Source organism: Engraulis encrasicolus, chromosome 8 (assembly GCF_034702125.1).
Source record: "Engraulis encrasicolus isolate BLACKSEA-1 chromosome 8, IST_EnEncr_1.0, whole genome shotgun sequence".
Classification (NCBI taxonomy): domain Eukaryota; kingdom Metazoa; phylum Chordata; class Actinopteri; order Clupeiformes; family Engraulidae; genus Engraulis; species Engraulis encrasicolus.
In genome coordinates, this window is record NC_085864.1 from 39015847 (window position 1) to 39041799 (window position 25953).

The 25953-nt window shown below is 43.7% G+C and overlaps 1 protein-coding gene across 1 annotated transcript in view; it reads right to left on the reverse strand.

The window, feature by feature from the left end:
* The window catches only part of smc4 (structural maintenance of chromosomes 4), a 36356-nt gene that overhangs the window by 6718 nt on the left and 3685 nt on the right, over positions 1-25953 (reverse strand). The window contains exons 3-19 of the mRNA XM_063205655.1: positions 25696-25889; positions 24971-25162; positions 23701-23877; positions 20640-20804; positions 16046-16173; positions 13409-13549; positions 12690-12840; positions 10451-10615; positions 9711-9944; positions 7902-8087; positions 6349-6510; positions 5654-5879; positions 4566-4645; positions 4054-4206; positions 1538-1854; positions 910-1054; positions 23-196 (exon numbers count right to left, since the gene is read on the reverse strand). Of these exons, the coding sequence (XP_063061725.1) occupies positions 23-196; positions 910-1054; positions 1538-1854; positions 4054-4206; positions 4566-4645; positions 5654-5879; positions 6349-6510; positions 7902-8087; positions 9711-9944; positions 10451-10615; positions 12690-12840; positions 13409-13549; positions 16046-16173; positions 20640-20804; positions 23701-23877; positions 24971-25162; positions 25696-25889 (2990 nt within the window). The remainder of the gene's footprint in view (positions 1-22; positions 197-909; positions 1055-1537; positions 1855-4053; positions 4207-4565; positions 4646-5653; positions 5880-6348; positions 6511-7901; positions 8088-9710; positions 9945-10450; positions 10616-12689; positions 12841-13408; positions 13550-16045; positions 16174-20639; positions 20805-23700; positions 23878-24970; positions 25163-25695; positions 25890-25953) is intronic.

Genomic DNA, 25953 nt, shown 5'->3' on the forward strand with positions numbered 1-25953 from the left:
TTTACATTTCAATATTCCGTACCTCTTTTTCGTAGTGCTTAATTTTGCGGTTGTGGTCGACGATGGCCTCATTGATCTGGTCGACTCGGAATTTGACGTTGACCGATTCCTTGTTGAGGTTGTGCTTCTGCTCCTGCAGCTCTTTAATTTCCTCCAATACGACCTTGTGCTGCTCTTGGACCTCAGGCAGCGCCTCCTACAGGAGAGGAAGATAACTGTTTCAGATATTCAGACAATTCTCCACAATCCCTACATATCATGAAAGGAACCAGTTATAATTCGTTGTAAACTTGAGCACACGTGCCGCTGCAAAATGGTCATTGACATACAATCTAAAAATTAGTGTGCCACAAACACATCTTATGTCACTATTGTATGTTGGCACATTAATGAATGGTATGAGTTTCATTTACACATATGGATTAATTTTTTTATAAATAATTAATTCAAACAGTGACATTAGTTGCGGCCGCACCACCCGACTGCTACTAAGAAACGTCAAAAGACCCCAAAAATAAATGGACCCCTTCTCTGAAGGTATCAACTTCAGGTAAGGACCATCCATGTTATTAATTATCCATGGTTAAAAGAGCAGTGCCATTACTATTTTGGTAGCAGTTGCTAGTTGCTGTTATGAATATAATTCCTGAGGGGTAGGTGGCGTAGTCAGAGAGAGTAGAGAGAGAGAGGTTCCATTGGCCCATTGTTTCCTGGTTCTATTATTGGGGGGGGAGAAAATCCCCCTTTAGGCAGACCTGAGGACTGTTCTATTCAATGCTAGGAGCATTAGGACACGCCCCTTTAGGCAGACCGGAACCTGGTCACATTAGGTGCCCATAGCAACCTATTATGTTGGCATATCTCTATATACTTCAAGAATCTCTGGGGTAGGTAGCGTAGTGTTCTGACCTCGGCCTCCTGGCAGGTCTTGAGGATCTCCCCGGCCTGCTCCTCCAGCTGCTTGAGCTGCTCCGCCAGCTCCTCCAGGGCCTTGGCATTCTCCACCATCTCCTGCTCCACCTTCGCCACCGCATCCTCACACTTCTTCAGGTTACTGAAGGTGGGGGGACATAAGGAGCAAGTTCACTTTAGGATCGAGGCATTAGGAGTTATGACGATCCATTACGTGGAGGAAATGGTTTTCTTTGTCACATGCGTACAAGGCATTTGAAGGCAACACTGCCTCAGACTACTACAGGTTAGTGGGGGGACATTAGAACAAAACAAGTTTGACTTTTTCTACGCATAATGTGAGAAAATCATTGCCATCGTTCTACTGTGTGGTAATCATAAAGCAAAGTAACGCCGCCCAGACTTCATCAGGTCAATGGGTTTAAACCCGATTCATGATTTAAAAAGCGGATGGTTTTTCGTGAAACGTGTTTTAACAGAGAAAGCCTCAAGATAAATATTTTGCATTAGAAGTTAAATCCAAACATCCCAGATTTTTTTTTTTTTTAAACTTCAAAAGCGTTCCCCATTCGCCCAAGAGACATGACTGAAGAGAAGACCCCCCGCCAAAAGCAAGGCCACCCACCGTCCGGCGCTCTTGATGGCCACCTGGGCCTTGGTGATGGCGGTGGTGCAGTCGTCCAGGTCCTTGTTGACCTTGTCCACTTTGTCCTGCTGGGCCTTGAGCTTGTGGCTGTTGATGTCCACAATGAGCTTGTGCAGCCTCTTGACCTCAGCCTCCACCTTGCCGGCCTTGCTGGAGGCGGCGTCGTAGTCCTTCTTGAAGGCCTCCAGGCTCTTCTCCATCTGCTTCTGCTTGGCCTTGTCCGGGGTGGCCGCGATCACGCTGGCCTCCAGCTGCTTGATCTGGGACTTCATCAGCACCTCCTGCTCCGCTAGACCCTGTGGTGGGATTATGCACACACAGCTTTTTAAGCATCATTTGCTCAGTTGTGTGGGGGGTTAAAACCAGGACTGTATTAAGACAATGTGGTGCCCACTTTATGAACAATATTTGTAAAGTTTGTGTCATGTGGTGCCCCCTAACTGGCTGTAATTGGTTGGTGGCTCTGAGCACTGTGCCACTGGCCCTTATGGATGATCCGGCCCTGGTTAAAATGAATTGCACTGCACTGGCGATTGAAAGGTGTCAAACAAAAAATAAACCGTGAATGAAAAATGTCTGCACCCTTTGATCCATTTTTCTTTTAATGGTCAAGCTTTCAGGTCTAGTGACCTTCCTCAGGGCTCAGCAGACCAAAAGATTGGGCGTTTAAAAAAAATACATATATTTTTTAAGTGTGCATGCATTTCCATTCACATCACTCTCAGTTGTGTGTGGGGAAATGCATCATAATCGGTTTTGCAAATGGTTATTGTGGCCAATTAGCACAGTGCATATCAGGGCTTGACAAACTTTTTCGCTTGCCGGCCACTGTGGCTTTCCCAAGTCACTAGCCATTCAACTATTCTACTAGCCACGAATTTGATGACACTGTACATCTAACCTCAGAATTCTGATATGTCATACCATAGAATAAGCTACCTGCCAAATTGGCTAGTGACACTGAAATTGTTACTAGCCACAGCCAAGTCTTACCAGCATTTGGCTGGTTGGCAGGTGCCAGTGTCAAGCCCTGGTGCAAATGTATGCAGTGATGCAATTTCCCAGCGGTGGCGTTGGTGTGTGTTGTGGCAACACAACTCTTCAACGGTAGCATTACATACGTGTATTAATGCATGGAAGTGTTTTTACTAGGGGTGGTACCAAGACAATAGTACTACACCGCATTCCACATTATTATGCAAATGACATTTTTCGCCGTTTCCCCAAATAATCAATACAAATGACAGTCGTCATAATTTTCAAGTCATCAGCCATTAGAGTACAATTTAAAAGTTTTTGAATGAACCTTCCAATGATAACGGTATTTTTTAAAATAATAAAAAACTTTAAATGCTCTGTTCCACATTATTACGCAAAATAGTTTTGTAGTGTTGTAATCCAAATTTCTTTCTTTTTTCCCCATTTACCTCAAAACAGTTGGAATTTGGTACCTTCTAAATTACATTTCAATGTTCAATACTTGGTGATAAGCTCTTTGTCTTAGTAACTGGAATGCTGCGATTAACATTGAAGTCAATGGTAGGGCATTGCATGGGAGTTATGGAAGCCCAGATATCCTTGATGCTTTGCTCTCAGCTGTTTTTGTTTGTTTGGTCTGGTGACCCACACTTCACTCTTCAATATACCCGTAGATTTCCATGCCACGTTTAGGTGCTTTTGAGGTGATGACATTCTAACGCACCAGACATAAAACCCCATTGAAAATGAATGGGATGCTATGTCTGGTGAGTTAGAATGTCATCACCTCCAAAGCACCTACACGTGGCATGGAAATCTACGGGTATATTGAAGAGTGAAGTGTGGGTCACCAGACCAAACAAACAAAAACAGCTGAGAGCAAAGCATCAAGGATATCTAGGCTTCCATAACTCCCATGCAATGCCCTGCTATTGACTTCAATGTTAAACGCAGCATTCTAGTTACAGCTTATGACCAAGTTTTGAACATCGAAATGTAATTTAGAAGGTACCAAATGCCAACTGTTTTGATGTAAATGGGAAAAAAAGAAAGAAATTTGTATTACAACACTACAAAACTGTTTTGCGTAATAATTTGGAACAGAGCATTTTGGGCATTTTAAGTTTTTTGTTATTTAAAAAATATACCGTTATCATTGGAAGGTTCATTCAAAAACTTTTGAATTGTAATCTAATGGCCGATTACTTGAAAATTATGACGACTGTCATTTCTATTGATTATTTAGGAAAACGGCAAAAAATGTAATTTGCGTAATAATGTGAAATGCGGTGTAGTGTTACGGTCATTTCAGTATGCACTGGATGCTTCATGCGAGTTGCAGCCACACCAGGGGTGCGTTTCTCAACAATCTCAACAATGTCATTGCTAACCAAGTCAGCAACTTGGTTGGGATGCAATATCCCATTGGAATCCTACCAAGTTGCTAACTGGTCAGCGACAATGCTTTCGTGACCCGGACCCCTGATCAGCAGTGCACTGTGTGCATCATCCCGTACCTGCATGCTGGCGGTGTATTTCTCCAGCGTGTTCTTCATGTCTCGGAGCTCCTGTCTGAGGCGGTGCACGCTCTCCTCCAGCTGCTGCCTCTGCTGGTGCCAGCCCTGAGACTGGCTCAGCTGCTCACGCAGACGGCCCTCCATCTGGTCCAGCTACACACACACCAGCAGATACAGACACGGTTTAGATTCAGGGTATGGATATCCCATGGTATAACAACATTCTATTCTATAATGGAGAAAGGGCCCCCAAAGGATTTCCAAACACTGTAGAGATCTGTAGAAGTCCTGCCTTCCCAGGCCATATTTTTCTCACAGTTACGCCATTACTTTGACCAAGATATTAAGAAACAGATTTTAATCACATCCAAATAAAATGATGCGAAATGGATTTTTGTGAACTTTGGGGATTCAAAACAAGCGGCTGGTCAACAAATATCTTCCATTTTAAACAGATTCATTTACAGTCATGTACAGTCTGTGCAGACGTGTGTGTGTGTGTGTTCACTCACCTCCTTCTGGCTGATCTCGGCGCCAATGGAGGAGCCCATTTTGCCCTTCATCACGCGGCTGCCACCACCAGTCATGGTACCTGAAGGATAAAACGGTTAAGACGGTTAAGCCAAGTCAACAACCAACATCACAACTGCACACATCACACAGGAGATCTGCATACAAAAGTAAATGTATACAAGAATTATCTTACGAAGCTCAGGCACCGTCATGTACTTTCTTGCGTACTCATGCTTGCATCCATATACCGACCATGAATGAGATTAAAAAAAATGTATACACACACACATCTCAATTACTTTGCAGGTGACATAGTTCAAATTAAGTTCAAGACTTCTAACCTCGAAATGGTCCAGTTGTACTTTGTGTTCGTGGACTGAACATGCGGCATGTCCCACCGCTTTGCTACCCTAATTGACCAAAATACTTTGAATGTTTTTAGGGGACACTGAGGCGCAACAGCAGCATGTTACAGTCTGTTAGGTCTGAAACAAGGGCAACTCAGGTCATCAAGTTCACCGACAGACCAAAGACAACAAAGTACATTATTTACTGCTGCTGTGAGTACTAATACTACTAAGTATGAGTACTACTACTACTAAATATGACTACTAATACTACTAAGATGCTCCGGTGATTCCTTTCTATCCCTGCATTTACCAAGTCCTTTCCCGTGACGCACCAGATTGTGAAGTGCTTTCATGCCTTCATGAAGAGCCCTTTCCCCAAAACGCTGCAAGTAATTTTAAAGGCAAGCCAATTATCAAGGTGTTTGAATCTGAGAGTCCCTATGAAAATTTTCTCGCTCACACACACACGCACGCGGCCCCTACCGGCTAGCCTGGCCGTGCCCTCCTAGTGACGCAACACCTTCAGTGTTGCTGCTAGTCAGGTCAGGAGCTAATGCAAGTACTTTCTGAGTTCCCTGAAAAACGGGAACTCTTCCCACTTTGTCAGTAAGCAAACAACCATTAGCAAACCAAGCGAGGCGGGTCAACCATGCCATTTGGGAAATGTTAATCGTCATGCTCTTGGTCAGACCAAGTCTCGAAGAGATTTGAAAGTCGATGATAATCAGGCTACCTACCGGCCATCTCGATGATCTGCCCCTGCAGGCTGACGACCCTCCAGCGCTTGTCCTTTTGGAAGGCCACCTTGGTAGCCTGCTCCAGGTCCTTGGCCACCAGCGTGTCACGCAGGGCGAAGTAGAAGGCCGGCTTCACCGCCTCGTCGTTCACCATCACCATGTCAAACAGGCGCGGGATGTTGTCCGGGGTCCTGATGGAGCCCATCTTGCTCTCCCACACCTTCATCTGAACGGAGAAACATTAACCCGTTAAAACGTGGCGCTATGAATTTGCTGTTACCACAATGGCAATGACCAAATCATAGCACATTACTTAAGGCCCTGTGTAATGTCATAGTAGTGTAGTACTATGGTAGTTAACTGTTGGTACGGCGTGCATTATGGGGCTACAACGATGAATTCCTCGTAGTGACCCACCATCTATGTAGAGGTTTGACCTACACCCAGGAGAGTACAATGCAGAAATGGAATGGTGAAACCAACACAATTAAATATCAAAGCATGAGCTGTGGTATGCATACATCAACTTTGCTTTTATTTCATTAATTGGTTGAAGTTATCACAGTGGTCTTTATCTGCCCTGCATATTTACAATCGTGTTTGTGTGCCTAATATAAATGTGTAAATTGTGCTTGTATAATTTGATCTTGGCTAGTGGCAAAATTAAAACGGGGCTTTGGCAAAATCCCACTCACTTTGTCCAGGCCGATGAAGGTGGCCACTCCGATGTTCTGGGCCTTGAGGAAGGTGACGCACTTCTGGGCCGTGTCGATGGTGTCCACGAGGATGTTGTCCAGGGCACCGCAGCAGGACGAGATGGCAATGTCGTACTTCTCATCAATGGCACCCAGGTCTCCCTGCAAGATCAGACATAATAGTTTGGGTTTATTGCCAATAAAGCAACATTATGACCAATATATAATCAACATGGTCACAATCGCACATTACCTTTCCACGAAAACGCAGAGTTATTGAAAGAAAAACCGTTTCCGAGTGGGACTGAGGAGGCATTCCACAGTGACTCACCACAATTCAAACCGTTATGCAGCACAACAGGCCTTTAAATCTACACAGTATTAAACACTGTGCGCACAGGAAAACATTAATAACAGCACTGCCTCCAGCCGGCCTGCACGGCGCACGACACACACAAACGCTGAGTGGCATGCAGCACTAACATTTCCTCCCCCCAGTCTTGGTCACGCTGCCTGAGTGTTCAGAGCTGAATGTTAGAAGTCCCTCCTGCTTTACTGGGCCACTCATTCAAATGGTGGATCATGGGAGACAAAAGAGCAAATCGCAGTAGAATTAATTTTGCGTCACTGGGATCCATTAAATGAATGAAAAAACAAAACAAAACAATAAACAGACAAAAGTCTCTTAAAAGCCACAAGAATTCCTGTTGTCATGGACTAAGTCAGCTCTTGATGTTTGGATACCCACAGAAACATAGACTTAGTACCTCTACCACCTGGCAAAATAGTTGCGGTTTTTAGAGGGGAGGGAGAAAAAACTAACAAACAAAAAAATAAAATAAATAAAATAAAAACAAAAGTGTCGGTATGGAGGGTGTAAAAGGGTCACCGTGATCTCAGGCGTTTGAGATCATTTGCATGTGTGGGTGGAAGAATGAAAAACAATGCGAGTAGCTTTGCGCGCATGCGAAAGTTTCTTTATGAGTAAGTGTGCATGTCACAGTGTGTGTGCATGCTCATGAAATTATGCACACGCACACCATAAGAAGGTGCCGGCGACCTCGTCCAGAATTTATAAAGAACACAAGAGCCGCACACATTACATTATTACATCAATGGTTCAGCCTTCCTGGCCTTTCTCTGGTCTATGGCAGTGTTTCTACACAGGCAACTGTGCATTAGGGCTTGGCGATATGAAAAAAAAAACCTATATCACGATATGGATTACTTTATATCACGATAACGATATACATCACGATATAGCACAATTACATACGTTTTCAGCTATTCTCTTTATTTTTTCATGTTGCAAAACAACCTTTCATTAAAATGGATCTTTGTATTCTTATTTTTACAGTTACATGAACTTATAGTGTGTATTGTGCCAACATGAAATGTAATTAAATGATATTCAATTGCATGAAATTGATAAAATTACTATCACGATATAAAAAAAAGTGTATATCGTGACCTTTCTCCTATATCGTTTATATCACGATAATATATATCGTCATGTTACCCAGCCCTACTGTGCATGTGCGGTTGCTACTGACCAGGCGTCCGAGGATGCCGGGGATCTTGCCGCTCCTCTTCTGCTGCATGAGGGCCTCCAGCACCTTGCCTCTGCTGCGGTTGGAGGAGAGCGAGCTCTTGGCCTCCTCCACCTTCTGCCTCAGGTCCCGCACCACAGTCTGCGCCTGCCCGTCCGCCTGGCTCACCTTCTCCAGCTCAGCCTCATCCTGGAGGGGAAGGCATAACATTTCACCCAAACATGGTGTCTAGAGCAACACGTGTGTCACTGACACACGAGAGGCATGCAAAGTCAGACCAACGTCGTAAATGTGTAAGTGGAAGCAAATTGAGCAATGTGGAAGTCGATACACAGGTTGTACTGGTGAATGGAATTAAAATATTTGTGTTGTTGATTTCATTGGCCTATATTGCCCATTTGCTTGGTTGGTTTAATTGACTACCAGCGAAATGTCTTCAATTTGCATAGGATTTGACTTTTTTGTTTTGCCTTTCTCTTCTTTACATTCAGGTAGGCGTTACAGCAGCATGTGATGCTGGCTGTTTGAGGGCACCGTATCCCAAGCTTCACCCATCAGCATGACACTCACTCAACTTTTTAACCCAACACCGTCTGTGCAACACAAAGTGGTATCGACCATTTAGATTTCAATAGCTGATCCATGTAGTCATTTCATGATGCAAAATGCTAAAACACAGAAGAAATATACCCAGAGTATCGTAGATCTAGATCATGTTACATCTTTTAATCCCTCAAACAATTTAGCAGCCAAAAGCTGCACAGCTTCAAAGCGATGGAATATTCCTTTTGGGTTATTAGCAGTGGCAGATATCAGAGAGTGTGACTTCACGCTGACACTACTGATGTGCATGTGCGTGTATATGAGGCTCGGACAGCCTCTGGCAGGGAGCTGCTGTTCCTCAGCCAGGGGTGTATTGGGTTCAGGGTCTCCTTCTCTTCTCTCCTCTCCTCTATTGGAGAAGAGTGTGGAGATGGAGATTTATGTGAACGGTGGCTCAGCGAGTCCGTGCGGATGGAAGCAATCATGCTGTACGCGTGTGCGAGACTTCAGTATGTGCGGCGCTTAGGAGGACTTCACATCAACACAACAAATCCTCTCAAATCAGCAGCTCTTGAAGGAGTCTTTGGTGTGACACGATTGCAATTCGAGCCATTTCCAAGAACATTAGACTATACATACAATTCCTACAACAGGTTTTCAATGAATGCACTAGTAGTTCATCAAGCAGCACAGGAATTGTGTCTGACTTTCCCCACCTCAGCACCGCTCCAACTGCAAGTCTAGTTGCTTACACCTAAACTATGGATAACATGACCTGCGTGGTATTCCAAGAAGCTGGTGCAGTAGCACACCAGGTTAAGTTAACCATGAGGTAGTGCTATATCAGCTAATAGAAGAGCAAGGAATCCTCGTTTCCGTAGCTAAACATGCCTGCAGGCAGTGTATTGGCAGGCTTACCACTTTCTATAGGTGAACTTGGCCGAGTTAACCACTTAAGACAATAACGGCCATTTTACAAATGTAGGTGAAAAGTTTACTCGTCCATAAGCAAAATTTTGTGCAGCCCGCATGAATATTTCTTGTGACTTTCCCTACCGTCAACTTTCATTGGCCTCAAAAAGATGAGATGTGTTGGTAAAATGACCAGAACTCTCCTTTACCCTTTAAGAGGGTGGGTTTGAACATTCTATAAACAGAATGCGTTCTATAACAATGCAAGATTCTAAAATTCCAAATTGTATTGAATGACCCAGAATTCTATAGAACCATCTTGAAATTATCCCCAAAGACACAAGAATGAGCATTGACCTTGTTGAGCTTCTCCTGGCACTGTGGGATCTTGACCTCCAGGTCCTTGATGGCGGTGCGGCGCTCCTTCAGGGTGTCAGCGGTGCTCTGCAGCTTCTCCTTGGCCTGGTTGAGCTGCGTCACCAGCGTCTTGTGCTGGCTCAGGTAGATGTCCAGCTCCGACTGGGCCACGTCCATGTGCGAGCGAGTCTCGTTCACCTCCTTGCTCATCTCCATCAGCTCCTTCTCCTTTGTCTGGGGTGGGAGGGGGTTAGAGGTCAGATAAAAGCACCAGCCACAGTATACTGTATATTAACCATTGGTGAGGTTTGACTGGTGCATTTGCATCATGATGTCGCACCACTATTCAAACGCACTGCAGAAAACACTATGTTGGTATTAACACACCAGCAAATGAAGAGCTGCAGAAAATCATATCAATTAAATCGAGATACACAGGCTACGGGATGGCACAACAAAAAGTATAGGCCTTTTGAACGCTTTTCAGTATTTGCGTCTGTTCCCCACATTACAGGCAGAGGATGGGTAATTGAACTGAGCTCATGCGTAATCTGTTGAGCGAGAAAAACGCACAGCCTGACGTGTAAATCATAAAATGATGCATGGGATCAACACTTGAGATTTTTCTTAAAAACTTTTACACGTCTTAAGTAAAAGAACATCAAAAAGTGTTGATTTCAACAGTTAGACATAATGAGCATTATCCATAAAATGCTGCATGTGATGCTGCTGCTGCTGACCTCCTTCTCCTGCTGCAGGCCCTTGGTCTCCTCCTTGAGGCTCTCCATGACCTTGGCCAGCTTGGCCTCCTCCGCCTCCTTCTGGGCCTCCAGGAGCTCCTTCTTATCAGAGGCCTCCGAGATCACCTTCTCACTGCTGGCCGGGATGTTGCGCACCTCCTCCAGCTGCGCACGCACACACACACGCACACACAAGGGACAGAGACATCAGGCGCATGTTCTGCATTTGCATGCATTACACCATCATCCGTATCGACACCAGAATCAGCAGGGCTTGATGTTTTCGCTCACCGCCCACTGGGGCCAGTGGTCGAGGCATTCAGAGTTTCTACTATTGTTTATTTTCTGTAGGCCATCATGGCAAAGGGAGAAAAAAAACAATGTACTACGCAAAAAGACAAGATGTATTAGCATAGCTACATTTAGCAAACATCCCGTTTCTTGAACTTCAGAACAAACCGTTGATGTACATTTCACTCCATGTACTGTACAATAGGAACTGCAATAAGTCATACCCAAAAATAAACTTCTTGCCAAAGTGGCCAGTGACTGACATTACTACCAGACACAGCCAAGATCAACCACCATTTGGCCGGTTGGCAGGTACCAATGTCAACCCCTGGCCAGCACCACTGATGGTTCAGAGTTGATGAAGATGACTGGACACCAGGTACATCTCAGCTTAGTCACTGGGTCATGCATCGAATAACCAATGCCAGCCAAAACAAATAAATCAAATAAAAATAACTGCGTAGATCAGCGAGTTTCATTAAGAATTAGCCACTGGGTTGTGCACACATGCAGAGTACCAAACATTAACCGCATGAACATACCGGAAGAGTCTAAAGCTACAAAAATGCTGGGAGTAACCGACTTTGTATTGACGAGCAGGAAACAGAAGTGTTTGTGACCAGAGCAACTGTTTGTTTGCATCCGTTCTACTTTTGCTGCTTTTGTGGCGTCTGTGACAACTAGTCTAAAATAGTCCAGTGACGCTTCTGGACTTCATGTAGCTGTTCGTGGCTTTTGTTGTGATCGTGCACAGGCCCAAAGGAGCTAAACCTGAACTTCCTGGGCTTTGTCTACACTCCGTTCTCCTCTGCCGTCTGACCCACATCCACAATACTCTCCACGACTCAATCATAATTAACCAACCACTGTTACTAGATATGCAAGGGCCTCAATTTCTAAGTGCAACTAATGACCACTCAGGAGAGAGAGAGAGAGAGAGAGAGAGAGAGAGAGACAGAGAGAGAGAGAGAGACAGAGACAGAGACAGAGAGAGAGAGAGAGAGAGAGAGAGAGAGAGAGAGAGAGAGAGAGAGAGAGAGAGAGACTTTTGTATTGGGGATGAAAAACATGGGCTAATTAATACAAATGCCAGATAAGAATACCTCTGGCTCCTTTTCTTTTACAAGAATCTTGTCAGCCAAGAAGCCTTCTCAGAGCCAGAGAAATACAGTGCGAAGCAGAGCTTGCTCTCCTACTCCCCCTAGAGGATAAGACATGTCATCGCCACTTGGCCTACTGTACACAGGCCGTGCATTTCCTGCAAAAATGGCCTTTCATCCACAAAGCGAAAACTTTTCAGCATTCATCAGCATGCTTGACTCGCACACGCATGTGGGGGGGGAAGAGCACACGTAATAACTAAAATGCTGAGGTTTAAAGTTTCCCCTTCATTCCATACGGTGAACTTTGAGATTTTTTTTTGGTCACTTTTATTTTTGGTAAGTAATAAAACTTCTTGATTGGGCCTTGCGCTTGCAAAGGACCGCCTGCCTTTTCCTGGAAGTGGATCTGAGGACAAATCCTTCCTCTTTGTTGTCCGATGCCAGACTCATTAGTTAATACCGTAGATTAACCAACCTCACTGCTCCCTTTTAGCAGCTGGAGCACGCCATGCTGGCAGTAAATCGCAGTGATCATAAAGGATGCAGTGCACGACACCACACATGCACACAGACATGTGCATTACACGCACACAAAGACTCCCTTATTAGAAAACTCACATGAGTGTTTTGACCACAAGTAGACCAGCACTTACAGGCCTGATAGAAGACATATTTTGATCCTGAAACCTTTAAAGAAAAACCTAATGACCATCGTTTATTCATGCAAATTCAAACTTGGGTCACGCCTGAAATCAGGCACTGTGCCCGAAGACCATCAGCCTTGCACTTATCTGCGTGATCTGATTGCTGACATAGATGTAAACAAACAAGCAAAAGACACAGACCTTCTCTTTATCTTTCTGGAGTTGCTTCTCGAGCTTCTTGGTCTTGCTCTTGCTGTGTTTGAGCTTCTCGCGCACCTCCACGTCCTGCAGGTCCAGTTGGGTGAACTTCTCCTTCTGGCTCTGGATGTACTTGTTCACTTTGCCCAGCTTCCTGGAGAAAGAGAGAGAGAGAGAGAGAGAGAGAGAGAGAGAGAGAGAGAGAGAGAGAGAGAGAGAGAGAGAGAGAGAGAGAGAGAGAGAGAGAGAGAGAGAGAGAGAGAGAGAGAGAGGAGAGAGAGAGAGCGAGAGAGAGAGAGAGAGAGAGAGAGAGAGAGAGAGAGAGAGATTTGCTTTTAGTCTCATACAGACACTTTTCTTCTGATCGTTGTAAGGATATTAGATCCCCAAAAGAATAGAAAATACAGTACATGTAAACGTGCACATGCACTCACACGGCACACAATGGAAGTCTGCACAACAAAAACACATGACAAAGAAATAACAGGCCTGAGCATTTTCTGAGCCGTGTTAATTGCATTGCGCCAATGTTCACGACAGGAGCCTAGGACACAGTAGAATGGGTCAGAGTGTGCCGCCTCACTTTTGAACAATAAGAGGGGGTTGAGTTGGGTTGGGTGGATGGAACGAAACAAAGGCAGGCAAGCTCTCCCTCACACTCACACGGCAAGGACCTTGCGTTCCTCTCCTCACACACATGCACAACTTCCAAGCGGCCTTACTTCTCCACACTTTTCTTGTCTTCCTCCTTCTTCTTGATGTCCTCTGACAGTTTTTCCTGACGCTCCGTTAGCTCCTTGTTGCCTTCTTCGATCTGCTGTTTCTCCGTCTCCTTCTCTGAGACACGCTTCTGCAGGTCATGGCTGGTGAGGGAAAGGAGAGGAGCAGAGGCAGTTAACACAACGGGCCAGCCCACATTTAGACACACTCGCTCACACACAAAAAGAAAGATATTCTTAGGGATTTTGCGCCTTTATTTTCGGACAGGAGAGTGAAGGAGAGGCAGGAAACGAGTGGGGAATGAGTGTCTGTATGAGCAATGTCTACGTCCATACTGTCTATGTCCATGTATGAGTACTGTCTATGTCTATACTGTCTATGTCCTTACCTAGATTAGTCTATGTCTGCATGGGAGAGCAAGAAACGCAATTTCAAATTCTTTGTATGACCAGTGCATGTAAAGAAATTGACAATAAACTTGACAATAAACTTGACTTGAAAGAGAGAGCCGGTGACGGACCAGCAAATGACCCGGGCAGGAATCGAACCCGGGTCGCCAGCGTAGTTACACAGTGCCGTACCTTTAGACCAGTGTTTCCCAACCTTTTTTGTGTCATGTACCCCCTAAGCCTTTTTATTGTACCATGAGTACCCCCTAACTCATGTTTTACATCACTATTTCTATTGCAGTGCGACTATGCTCCATGCATTTGTTAAAATCATATTTTTCAAAGTACCCCCTGCAATGTGCTCGCGTACCCCTGGTTGGGAAACACTGCTTTAGACCACGGCAGGGCCGTAAACAAAGACAATTTAAGATACCCAGACAGACACGCAGGCAGCCAAATACAAATGGCTACAGAACCTGTATGCGTGCATGTATGCAGAGAATAGGCTTTGCCCAAAGTGTTTTTGTATTCCTGTCACTTCTGTTGCCTATTTATACATAGGGTCACATTTGTATAACAAATGAGTATGTACAACTTTACCTGCATTAGCCTGAGAGCGCAAGGTTTTTTTGTGTGTCCCCCACTAGGCATCACCGAGAAGTTGCATCGAAGGACACCTGCACAATTTATATTCAGTCCACCCATTAGTGGCCACAACTGCTCTCATCAGATATGATTAATGGATGACGACCACCATGCAAACAAACTAGCTGAACAGTCCATTTCGACAAACTACCAAGATTTTTTTTTTTGGCACTTCCTGATACAACACATGCCCTCTGTAACATCTCACCGTAGACATCCCCATGATCACAAAACAGCTGTGTTGGCTGTGACATCAGCAGCTATAGCGGTCAGGGCTGGGGTGGTGGGGAGGGAGCGGAATAAAAACAGCAACCGAGTTGCCCTGCTAGCTAGCTTCTTCAGTCTGCACCATTAGCCACCGTAGCCCAGAGGCTCACATGATGCTGCGCTCCAAACATTACAATGCTAACCTCAACCCCAGTCATTAAAACAAGTAATGCATTGTCCAGACGGGCAACAATTTCCAGCCAGTGCTATTTGCCCCGCGCTCCACTTCAAAAGGAGCCTGGCTGAAATGCCTTCTGTGCGGGCATACTCTCACACACGCTACTGACATAAATGCAGCAATCAATGTATGCATGATGCGTGCATGTGTGGGTCCCAAGCGCTAATTTCTGACCTTTTATCAAAAATATACCACACACGCAACGGAGGGTGTTCAAAAGAACTCTAGCGGCATACAACCACAGGATGTTTTATGCTACGCCTTTTCTAATGGCAAATTACTTAATGCATGCAGTTTGTTTAGACTTGTAGTGGCTTTGGCATCTGAGTATCCAACAGTAGTCCATGCAGTAATGCATAGCCAAGAAGGGGATATTCATTTGAATGCACTTGAATTTGAATAGTGTATACAGTAGTGCATGGTTTCCCGCAGAAATGTACTGCTAAGGCGCCCACCTTGAAAACAAACGCCTACCACATTGACTTGAAATTTCGTGTTGAGGACACAATTTGTATGCAGGCAAGTTGCTGAATGCAACTCGAGTCACCAAATATTTATAGGGTTTTCACATCTTCCGAATGGAAATGCACAGAGCAGCCATTCCAGTGATCATAGTCACGTGACGCACCTAATACCAGCTGACCTCCTAACAACTTGACTAAAGAAAACTCTACAGGAAACACTCTAGTGGCAGTGAGTTTGTGGGCCAGGCAGGGAGATGCAACTTCTGCATTCTCTCTCTGCCTCACACACAATCCTCATTCTGCCAGCTCATGCTATCCTAAGAGTGTGGATGCAACCTTGGAGCATGACACATCAACCTTAAAACGAAACTGACAAACACGTTGTTGAAGCTATGTCGGCATACAGAATCCCTCCCTTGCAGCCTTAAGATTTGATTAACCCTTTCAGATAAGTAGAACTACACAGTCCTCCTGCGCTAGGTCATGATGTTATGAATTTAAACGATATTACGATCACTTCCAGAGTGTGTGTGTGTTTCTTTTTTTTAAAGGATTTGTATTACTGTGTTAAAGTGTATGTTGGTATGTGTATGTATTTGAAAGTGCTTTGAGCCAACTTCATATTTGTGAGACTGTGCAATACAAATACATGTTGTATTGTATTGTACATAGACACACTTGTGGAGAGCTACTTACATGTAATACTGGCAGAGCTGGCTCCTCTTGCGGAAGATGTCGTTCTCCAGCATCAGGAACTCCACGGCCGTGTTCTTCTCCCCCTCCAGAGCATTTTTCTCCTTCTCCAGCATCTTCACACGATTCAACTACGCAAACAAACAAAAACACGACATCACCATTCGTGTTTCAATTTACAAACATAACCTACATGCACTTCTCTCCAGCATCTTCAAAAGTTTCAGCTTCACACAAACACAAAAAACACAACACACTGCATGTTTTAACTAAGGATAGACAGATATATATATATATATATATGTATCGGGCCGATATTTGCATTTTTTAAGTGTATCGTTTTGGCCGATACGCAATATTTATTATTCTAGGTCATTCAGTTTTTTTTTTAAAAAGCACCAAGACATTTTTTTATTACTTGATTGTTAGACATTACTTGCTTGATTGTTAGAGTGGGTGTTTAAATGTTACAAGTTCTACCTCAATTTGATAATGTTAAAGAATGTTTATTTTTTAACTTGAGACCTGGAATATTTGTCGTCTTTTTTTTTTTTTTTTTAAACCCATATCGGCACCAAATATCAGGTATCGGAAATCGGGCATTGGCCAAGGGTGATGGGGGGGGGGGGGAAATCGCATCGGCCATTAAAAAACCTGTATCGGTCCACCCCTAGTTTTAACTCACAACACCATTTCCCATATACAACCGAAATACAGGGGTGATAGTGAAAAAAATCCTGAGCCTGAACTTTTTTCCCTGCTCGAACGACGACGACAAGATAGTGCATAGTGACGTAACGTAGGTCTATTTTGACACATTATTTAAACATTTAATAGCCTGTCTATGACCATTATTCAAGCCTGATAGTAGAAGAAAACCCTGAACCTGCAACACTTTCTGAGATAAGAATAACCTAATGGCTAATTATTATCAATGCATTTATTTTTGCAAACTCTGTCAAGCCTGAAATCAGGCATGGAGCCTGAATACTATCAGCCCTGACAATATCCCTAAAACCTAAAACCTAGTAGCCGCTTTCATATTTTACAAACTTTTGGCTGGTGAAGCATCTATGATGCACACCCATTTCAATGATGTGCACATTCCCACATTACACACTCTCCCCACAAGATGACTTGAAACTTTCATTTTTATGCACAGGCAGGGACACATCAAAATTATATATGTTGCCCTCTAGGGTTAGAACCACAATCTTACAGTTACAGGTCATTCTGGTCATGAGTAGCACGACCGTATGACAAAGCATTGACCATAAAAAAACCTCAGCGGGTGACTATTTACACAACTGCTCTGCTGTATGATATTTCACAACGCAGTAAACACAAGGCACAATGTGTACACTGCAGACAAAAATGATAAACAGCTTCTCTTATGATTTCTTTGTCATTAAAAAAAGCAAAAATGTGGGGAAACTTTTATAGCAGCTATGGGGAAAAGAAACTACAGATCGTTGTGCATGCTACGCCAATGATCAGCTGCCTTCAACAGCTCCTTCAAAAGATTTGACACGGGTCCACATACTTTTCTGCAAGTATGCCCCCCGATTTCTGGCAGCAAAACATCTTACCCAATCAAGAATTGAGAAATGCAGGCCTAACCCAGTTTGATAATGCTGTGAGGATGGGCCCAAGAGGGTTTGCAGCTTCAAGTGATGCCCTGCTTGATCCAAGGTCAGTCAGTACAACCCAGTGTTGCCAGATGTACGATAATTATTGCATTTGTACCATAATTGTCCATTTAGTCCTTTGTGCGATCAAAAAAACATGTGGGATAATTTCAGAGTTGTCATTCAGTTCATTTAGATGCCTTAAAACAACAGTTTGGGTCTAGTACGAAAAAGCCCTCCAAAAACGATAATTTTGAGGTTTTGGTACGATAATTCAGCATTTTCCATCTGGCAACACTGCCCCCCCCCCTTCACTTTCTCCTCCTGACACTGTAAGGGCCAATCCCTTAACCCTTTCATGCAGAGGCTATTATAAGCTCAATGGGACCAAAATGGTAATGAGCACCAAAGGGCTACAGCCTACAATTAAAAATAATAAACATGCCAAAATAATAATAATTAAAAAAAAAAACATTTTAAATGAAAGGCTGCAGGGATGCTTGCAAAGAACAGCGTGAAACAATCCTCCCCCACCCTCCCACTCATCCTAAGTCGCACACACCTCCTTCAGGCAGGGTGCTGTGCTCGTGTGCAGACAGACAGAGAGGGAGAGAGAACACTCTGGGCAGCACAGAACACTGGGCAGAGTTCCAGCAGGGGAGACACTGCTTTTCATGACTTAGTAGGCCATTTTCAAGACGACTGGACTGTCCTTCTAAACACCTGCTGCAAACACCACCATGCCAACCGCTTTCAGATGCCACATACTACCGGTACATATCATTTTAGTTTCAATAAAACATTTGAGTCTAAGGGACTTGTTCACTTAATACACACTTGCAATGGCATTTCCCCCAACTCAACACTTCATATTGTTAAAAAGGTCACTTTCTGAACTTTTTGGACTGGTATGGTGTAAGTAAAAATAACATGAAAGTTGACACTTCAAGTCAGCCTTCATCTGTTTTGTCTTTGAGGTGTAATGTGTGGTCCGTGAGGTGATTTAAAATTGATCTAATATATTTGTTAAAAATAAATAAATAAATAAAATACACCAAAATAATAATTAAAATAAAATGCTGTGTTAGTATTTCAGTTTCACCTACATCACAATCTACCCCCTAGCGCGCACACACACAGTCAATCATTACACACACACACACACACACACACACACACACACACACACACACACACACACACACACACACACACACACACACACACACACACACACACACACACACACACACACACACACACACACACACACACACACACTTAAGACAATACTTCCAGTACACACTGAAGTATTATTAGCAGTATAGAACTCACATCTACACCTATTTTCACACACATCTAGAAATAGTCTGGCTAATTATTTGGGCAGGAAGTGTATGACTAAGTATGGCGCCTGCGTCAAAGATAAGTTACTTTTTCACCAGAAAAAAAAAATGTTTCAGTCTGAACGTTAAATTCAGAAAAGGGCTGCCAAGTGACAAAACTGCGCCATTATTTAGTTTCTCCCTGTTCAGCCATGAACCTCTCCACATCGTTGACAACAAGGCATTAAAACACAGACAACTTACTAAGACAAATAAATACAGCACTGTGTCTACATTAAGCCTCATTGTTGACAAGAGCAATTAGCAACACTGTGCAAAACCTGCCAATTGCTACCATTCACTGTCTATGGAAGCAAGTGTTACTTAAAACCCCAACAAAACAGAAATAAATGAATAATACTACTACTAATAATAATTATAATATTATTAATAAAAAAAAGACCTCAGCTAAGCTGTTCCCTAGCAAAATCACCCAAACTTGGCTGGTCCATTTCCAAGTAAAATGTCTTTCAGGGCCAGCTCATTAAATGGTGCCTTCCAGAATTTTAATAAGGACACTTCGAGAGCGGGACAGGGCCCCCAAAATATTACAGCCCAAAGTGCAGTGTATAATCTGATATGTCATGTCCTGTGTGTCCGTCTGTCTGCTACCCGCCAACCCCCCCTCCTCCACTCTCCACCCACACAGCCGCCCCTCATTCACAGGACGTGGCTTTGTTCAGGTCCACCTCTTCTGTATACAGCCCAGAGTCTCAATAACAACTCAGCAAGGCAGCGCTGTTTGGACCTACCCAGCCTACCATGCAAGCAAACAGGCCGGACACAACAATATTATTATAAAATAGGCATATAGATTTGTATATGCACATTTAAAAATGCATTTTCCACATGATCTGCAGGTCACATATGATGTAACACCCCAAGAGGGAATAGGAGGGAGGAAAGGGGGGGGGGGGGGAAGACGACGACGACGAGAGACAGAAAAAAAAAACCCTTTCACAGTAACCCATGTTAAATTGTTTTAGCCCCCCCTGACAATGCGAAGGGTTAACAAAAGGGAGCGAGGGCCCCGAGTGTCTAAACGTGGCAGTTTTGTTTGAGAGCATATCAAGATTAGCCTTTGTGTCTTGTGAAGCGTCTGGGCAGGTGTCAAGAGAATTAGCTCAAAGCCCGGTCACAAGCAAATCTTATTTTATAAGCGGCGGCCCCACTGTGCACGCAGTGTGTTGGAAGCAGATAAGCAGTCCCACGCACTGCTTACCATATATGGGCTTAAGACCCAACAAGAAATTAATGCCCCCCCCACCACCCAAACACCAACCAGCATCCAACTCACACCCCCCACCACCACCACCACCCCCAGAACAGAAGCACCCAGCAATCTAAAAAGAGAGAGAGACAGAGGGAAAGACACACAAACACAGAGACAGACGAAGAGAGCGAGAGAGAGAGAGAGAGAAAGAGAGAGAGAGAGCAAGAGGTGAAGAGAGGAGGCAGATAGATAGGAAGGGGACAGAAGGATCGCGACACACACACTATAGACTGAAACACACAAGAGAGAGCATAAGAGACAGATGGGTGTAGAAGTGGGTGTATGGATGGCTGGAGGCCTGCCTAGCCTACCTTCTCGCCCCTCTGCTCGTTGAGCAGCTCCACGCGCTGGCAGAGGGTGTGGATGGGCTGCTTGAGGCGGCAGGAGCCGATGATGTCCTCCAGGTACTCCAGCATGCCCTCGTCGTGCTCCGTCTGGCCCTTGGGCTTCATCATGGCAATCTGCTCCACCTCGCCCTGGCAGACAGCAGCACACATGCACGCAGCGCACACACATAACACATAATAATAAATATAGAAGTATAGAGTTTTTTGACAGTAAGGGGAATCCTCTTCCATTGCATCCACAGACTGACACTCTCTCACCCACCCACCCACACACAGTAAATGTATAAAACTACAATCTCTCAGTGAGGGAAATCTTAAATTAATGTCCTCTTATTCCCTTACATTGCATCTACACATACACAATTAATACATAAATCTACAATTTCGTCACAGTAAGAGGAATCTTGAATGAATGAGTGTCCACTTGTTATTTTCCAATGCATCCACACACACACACACACACACACACACACACACACACACACACACACACACACACACACACACACACACACACACACACACACACACACACACACACACACACACACACACACACACACACACACACACACACACACACACACACACACACACACACACACACACACACACACACACTTCCTGGGCCAAGCATTAAAACTAGAGAAAGTGTCATAAAACAAATGAGAAAACTTTGTTTTAAAACTTTTGTCTTACATAATCTATTCAAATGATTTTCTTGAGTATTCCAGTATTTCATGAATGCTGAAAAAAGACTGCTTGGACTCTTAAGGAAGAAAAAAAAAAGCCCTTCAACCAAATGAAATATTTTTCATTACATCCATGGAAAAACCACAAACCACTTGCCAGTCATCCATCCCCTAACCTGCCTGTAAGTTTAAGTTATGTGTCACACTCTCGTTTTTTATCTGTTCAACCACAGGGTCAATGACTAAACGGCAATTTTTACTCAACGCAACAAGCTGCCTGGATCAACCGTTTTATCGCCCTGTCGTGCCAAACCAAACAATATTTTCATGTATTTTTTTTATTATTATTTTCAAAAAGACATCAAACTTTGGCTAAAAGCAATCAATAAATGCTTAGTCTTCACAGACCTGAGCTAGAACACTGTACACAACAACAACAGTGAATCTGTCAGCACTGCCCATAAAATAAAAAAAATAAAAATATGAAGAAAAAAAATATATATCCAAAAAATAAAACTGAATAAAACCTCAGAGCGAGTAATTGGGCCTTGCACAGCAAGACACAAACCCCTTAGTGCAAGAACTGATCCTCTGAGCTGGGGCCTAGTGGAGGCAGCAGCCCTGTCTGCCCTTCCCAGTTTTGGCATCTTCCAGAGGGGGGGCTGGTGGGGAGAGGGGGAGAGGGCCGAGTCTCCACTCCAGAAGATCCAGTGCACTCCCATAACCCCCCACACTCATGCACACTCAACACCACCAGCAACCACCACAGGCCTGGGCGATGACACTCCAGGGGGAAAGCCCCATAGCAACACAATGCACAAAGACGAGCGAGTGTGCTTCATTAAAAACAGATCAGGCACCAATTAACCTTGACCTTTGCTTTGTTGCCTGGCTAATTACATCAGAAGGTGACAGCAAGCAACAGGCGGGACTGGAGCAGCCACTTAGAGAGATAGAGATAGAGAGAGAGAGAGAGAGAGAGAGAGAGAGAGAGAGAGAGAGAGAGAGAGAGAGAGAGAGAGAGATAGAGAGAGAGAGAGAGAGAGAGAGAGAAAGAGAGAGAGAAAGAGAGAGAGATAATATGAATGAACATCAGAGAGAACATGTCTGACCAAGTCAGCTTGTTGGCATCTCAAATACAGCCAGCTTGGGCCAATGGTGTGTGATGCGGCGGGTCACGAATCGCAAACGAGCAGCTACCAAACCCACGTCACATATCAATTAGCGCCATGAAGTAAGAGCACTGTTAGGTGGGTGCTGACACACACACACACACACACACACACACACACACACACACACACACACACACACACACACACACACACACACACACACACACACACACACACACACACACACACACACACACACACACACACACACACACACCTCTACTCTGCTTGCAGGAAATTCCCCTTGGACTGACACCCAGAAAACTCTTACTGTGACATTGAAATGGTACTGAATGCACAATTAGGCAGAACCAGAGAGGGAGAGAAACAAAAAAAATCCATCCAATGAAAATGTAATATTAAAATTCTGTGCCATGCAAAACCATGAATTGCCACAGAATTCAGAGTGGAGAAAAACATCCTTCATAGAAATGAACAAAGAAGACACATAGGATGGGAAATTCACACACACCACCAACAAGTGCACAAACTCAAACACACACACACACCAGCTGATGCTTGACCCTGGCCACACTGAAGCAGCACAAGTAATATTGGGGTTAGACGTTTGCTTTGCACACACCAATATTTACGTGCTGCTAAAGTGTGACAGGTAGAGTGTGAAGATGAGGTGACCCCTTGACCCCCTTGTGTGAGCTTAGCTACCTGCCGATTGGCTCCTCTATGGTTGGGGTGGGGGGGAAGGCTGGGTGTGTGTGGAGAGAGAGAGAGAGAGAGAGAGAGAGAGAGAGAGAGAGAGAGAGATAGAGAGAGAGAGAGAGAGAGAGTGAGAGTGTGAGAGTGTGTGAGTGTGTGTGGAGGGGTGTTCTGGCCGGCTGCTTTTGCCCATGGAGCTCTAAAGCAGCATATAATGGTTTGCACTCGCTCAGGATTGTTGAAAACCATGATGCGCTGCTATAGCTGCCCAGGGCCCTCTCCGCAGGAAATCACTTCCTCTTGTTGCAAGCACTGTGCCACAGCAACACAGCACCACCCACATGACATTTATAATTACAAATTAAATAAAATCCAAAATAATATCCAAAAATGTAATAAAACATCACAAGAATACGTACATGTACTCAAGACATTTTAAATGCAACAGGGATTGTGTTTTATAAGAGGCAAGAAAAGGGGTTAAAAAAAAATGCCATTTACCTGCAAGATCAAAAACCTGTTGTGGTCCAGATCAATTCCATGGCTACGCAGCAAAATGCCCACGTCCTTGAAGGTAGCCTTCTTGCCATTGATGTGGTACGTGGAGGAATTGTCTTTGCCAGCAGTTCTGGCAACACAGAACTTGCTGTTGGGGATAACTTCGAAGTCATCCCCTTCCTGGAGAGGAGAGGAGAAAAGAGGGGGGAGGGGCACAAACATCAGAGCAGCTCCAACGTCCTAAGAAAAGCTACACAAATGCTGTAACTTTCTACTGGCCAAAATAACACTTTGTACACTCAACTTATTTTTCCCTTCAACTCTACTTTTTCACCTGAATCTTTCAGTGTGGTCAAATGAACTTTTTCTACCAATTTGAAAATGATGTGAAAAATAATGCCACTAAAAATCAAAAGAAAATTCTTTAAAATTATAACAAAATAAATATTGGGATTTATAGTTTCAGATTCAGGTGCCATGTGATATGTTGAATGTAACAATACCATGGCTGAAGGTAAAACTACAATTGTAAAAGGGAAAATGACCTATTTGATTAGCACTGACAGTTAAATACACCAATAGGTGTAGTTAAGATTATTTTTTTTTGAAATTACAATCCAACTAAATAAAGCGGCTTCAAAAAAAATATCATCACACAATTATGACATTTGTCAAACATATATGTACTCTACAGTTCGATAGATTGATGGTAAGGGTTTTTTGAAAATATTTTTCAAAAATAAATAAATAAATAAATCTATACTAAGGACCAGTTTAACTCAACCAAAATCACCCAAATGCACAAAAAATAAAACGGAAGAAGAAAAGTCATAATTCTGATGGTCTGTTAACAGTTTCTGCACAGAATATTTTCCTTTCATGTCTTCTCATTTAGCAATGTACATGTACATGATTCCCTTAAACTTAGAACTGGAAAAAAAAGAAAGACATGATAGCAGCCTGTGCTTAAGTCAGATTAAAAATACATGAATAGAACAGTAATTTAATTTTCTGTTCAAGATTTGGCATGTTTAGTCCGTGGTGTTCTAGCAGGGGCCACAAAGACATGAACCACAAGTGCAGTTAGGTTGAGAGAGCACAAAACCCCAAATAAATATGAATAATTGTTCACTGTGCAGTCATATTTTTTTCAGTTTAAATATAAAACAGACCAAACTTTTAACAGCATTTCTACAGTTTACAGCTGTTGAGGGGGAAAATAAAAATAAAAACCCAATATACACAGACTTTGGTCAGCCATCTTTTTTTTTACCTTGTCAATAATTTTTTGGAAGTGCACCTCCACTGTGCAGCTCTGCACATCTTTATGCTTGTCTGAGCTGTGAAGCAGCACAGAGAGCTTTTTGGACCTGATTTTTTGGGCCCTGTATCCAAACACAAAGAGCATGGAGTCGATGACATTGGACTTTCCACTGCCATTTGGCCCAATGATGCAGGAGAAGCGCTGTAAAAGACAAGGTGGATGGATGGGAAGACATGTTAAATATTGTTTAAAAATAATAATAAAAATGTAAGACAGTACTTTCAGAAATCTGCATTTTTTACAGGATAACTCTGAGATGTGCAAGGATGACTGTCTTGTTTACAGGCCTTCAATACCTAATAAAGCACATGTGATCCCATAGTGCACCTGTGAAACCATTACATTACAGGTGTGCAATCTGAATTGTCATCACTAAACTCCCCCCACCGCCCCAGAAATCACAATTTAAAAAAATGGGTAAATACACAATACATGAAGTGCCAGAAAAGTTAGCTACTTATATTGTAGCTGTGATGTACTTTTAGTGCTACCATTCTATAAACATATGGCATAAACATTTCAGACTCCAAAACTGAGCAGAACTGTATAACACAGAATACCCAAGAAGGAAACAGACAACACCCCCTTTTTTAAAAAAAAACATGAACAATCTCTAAACAGTGCTATGTCAAAGTAGCCTCAACTTCTCAAAACAGTAGGTTTTTGCCTCATACCTTGTGAAAAGGCCCAAGGATCTGCTCGCCTGCGTAGGACTTAAAATTCCTATTAACAATATGCGTTATCATGAGGCGAGGAGCCCCTGGTTCATTGGTCATCGCCGGGGGCGGGGGAGGGGGGATGCTACCGAGAATCTCCTCCAAACTTCGCTCATCCACCACCTCCGCGGCTGGTTCCCCGGGACCCCCATCTAGAGCAACAAAAAAAAGTTCATTTTCGAGAGGGTGCATCGCATCGGTGTGTAGGGGAGGGTG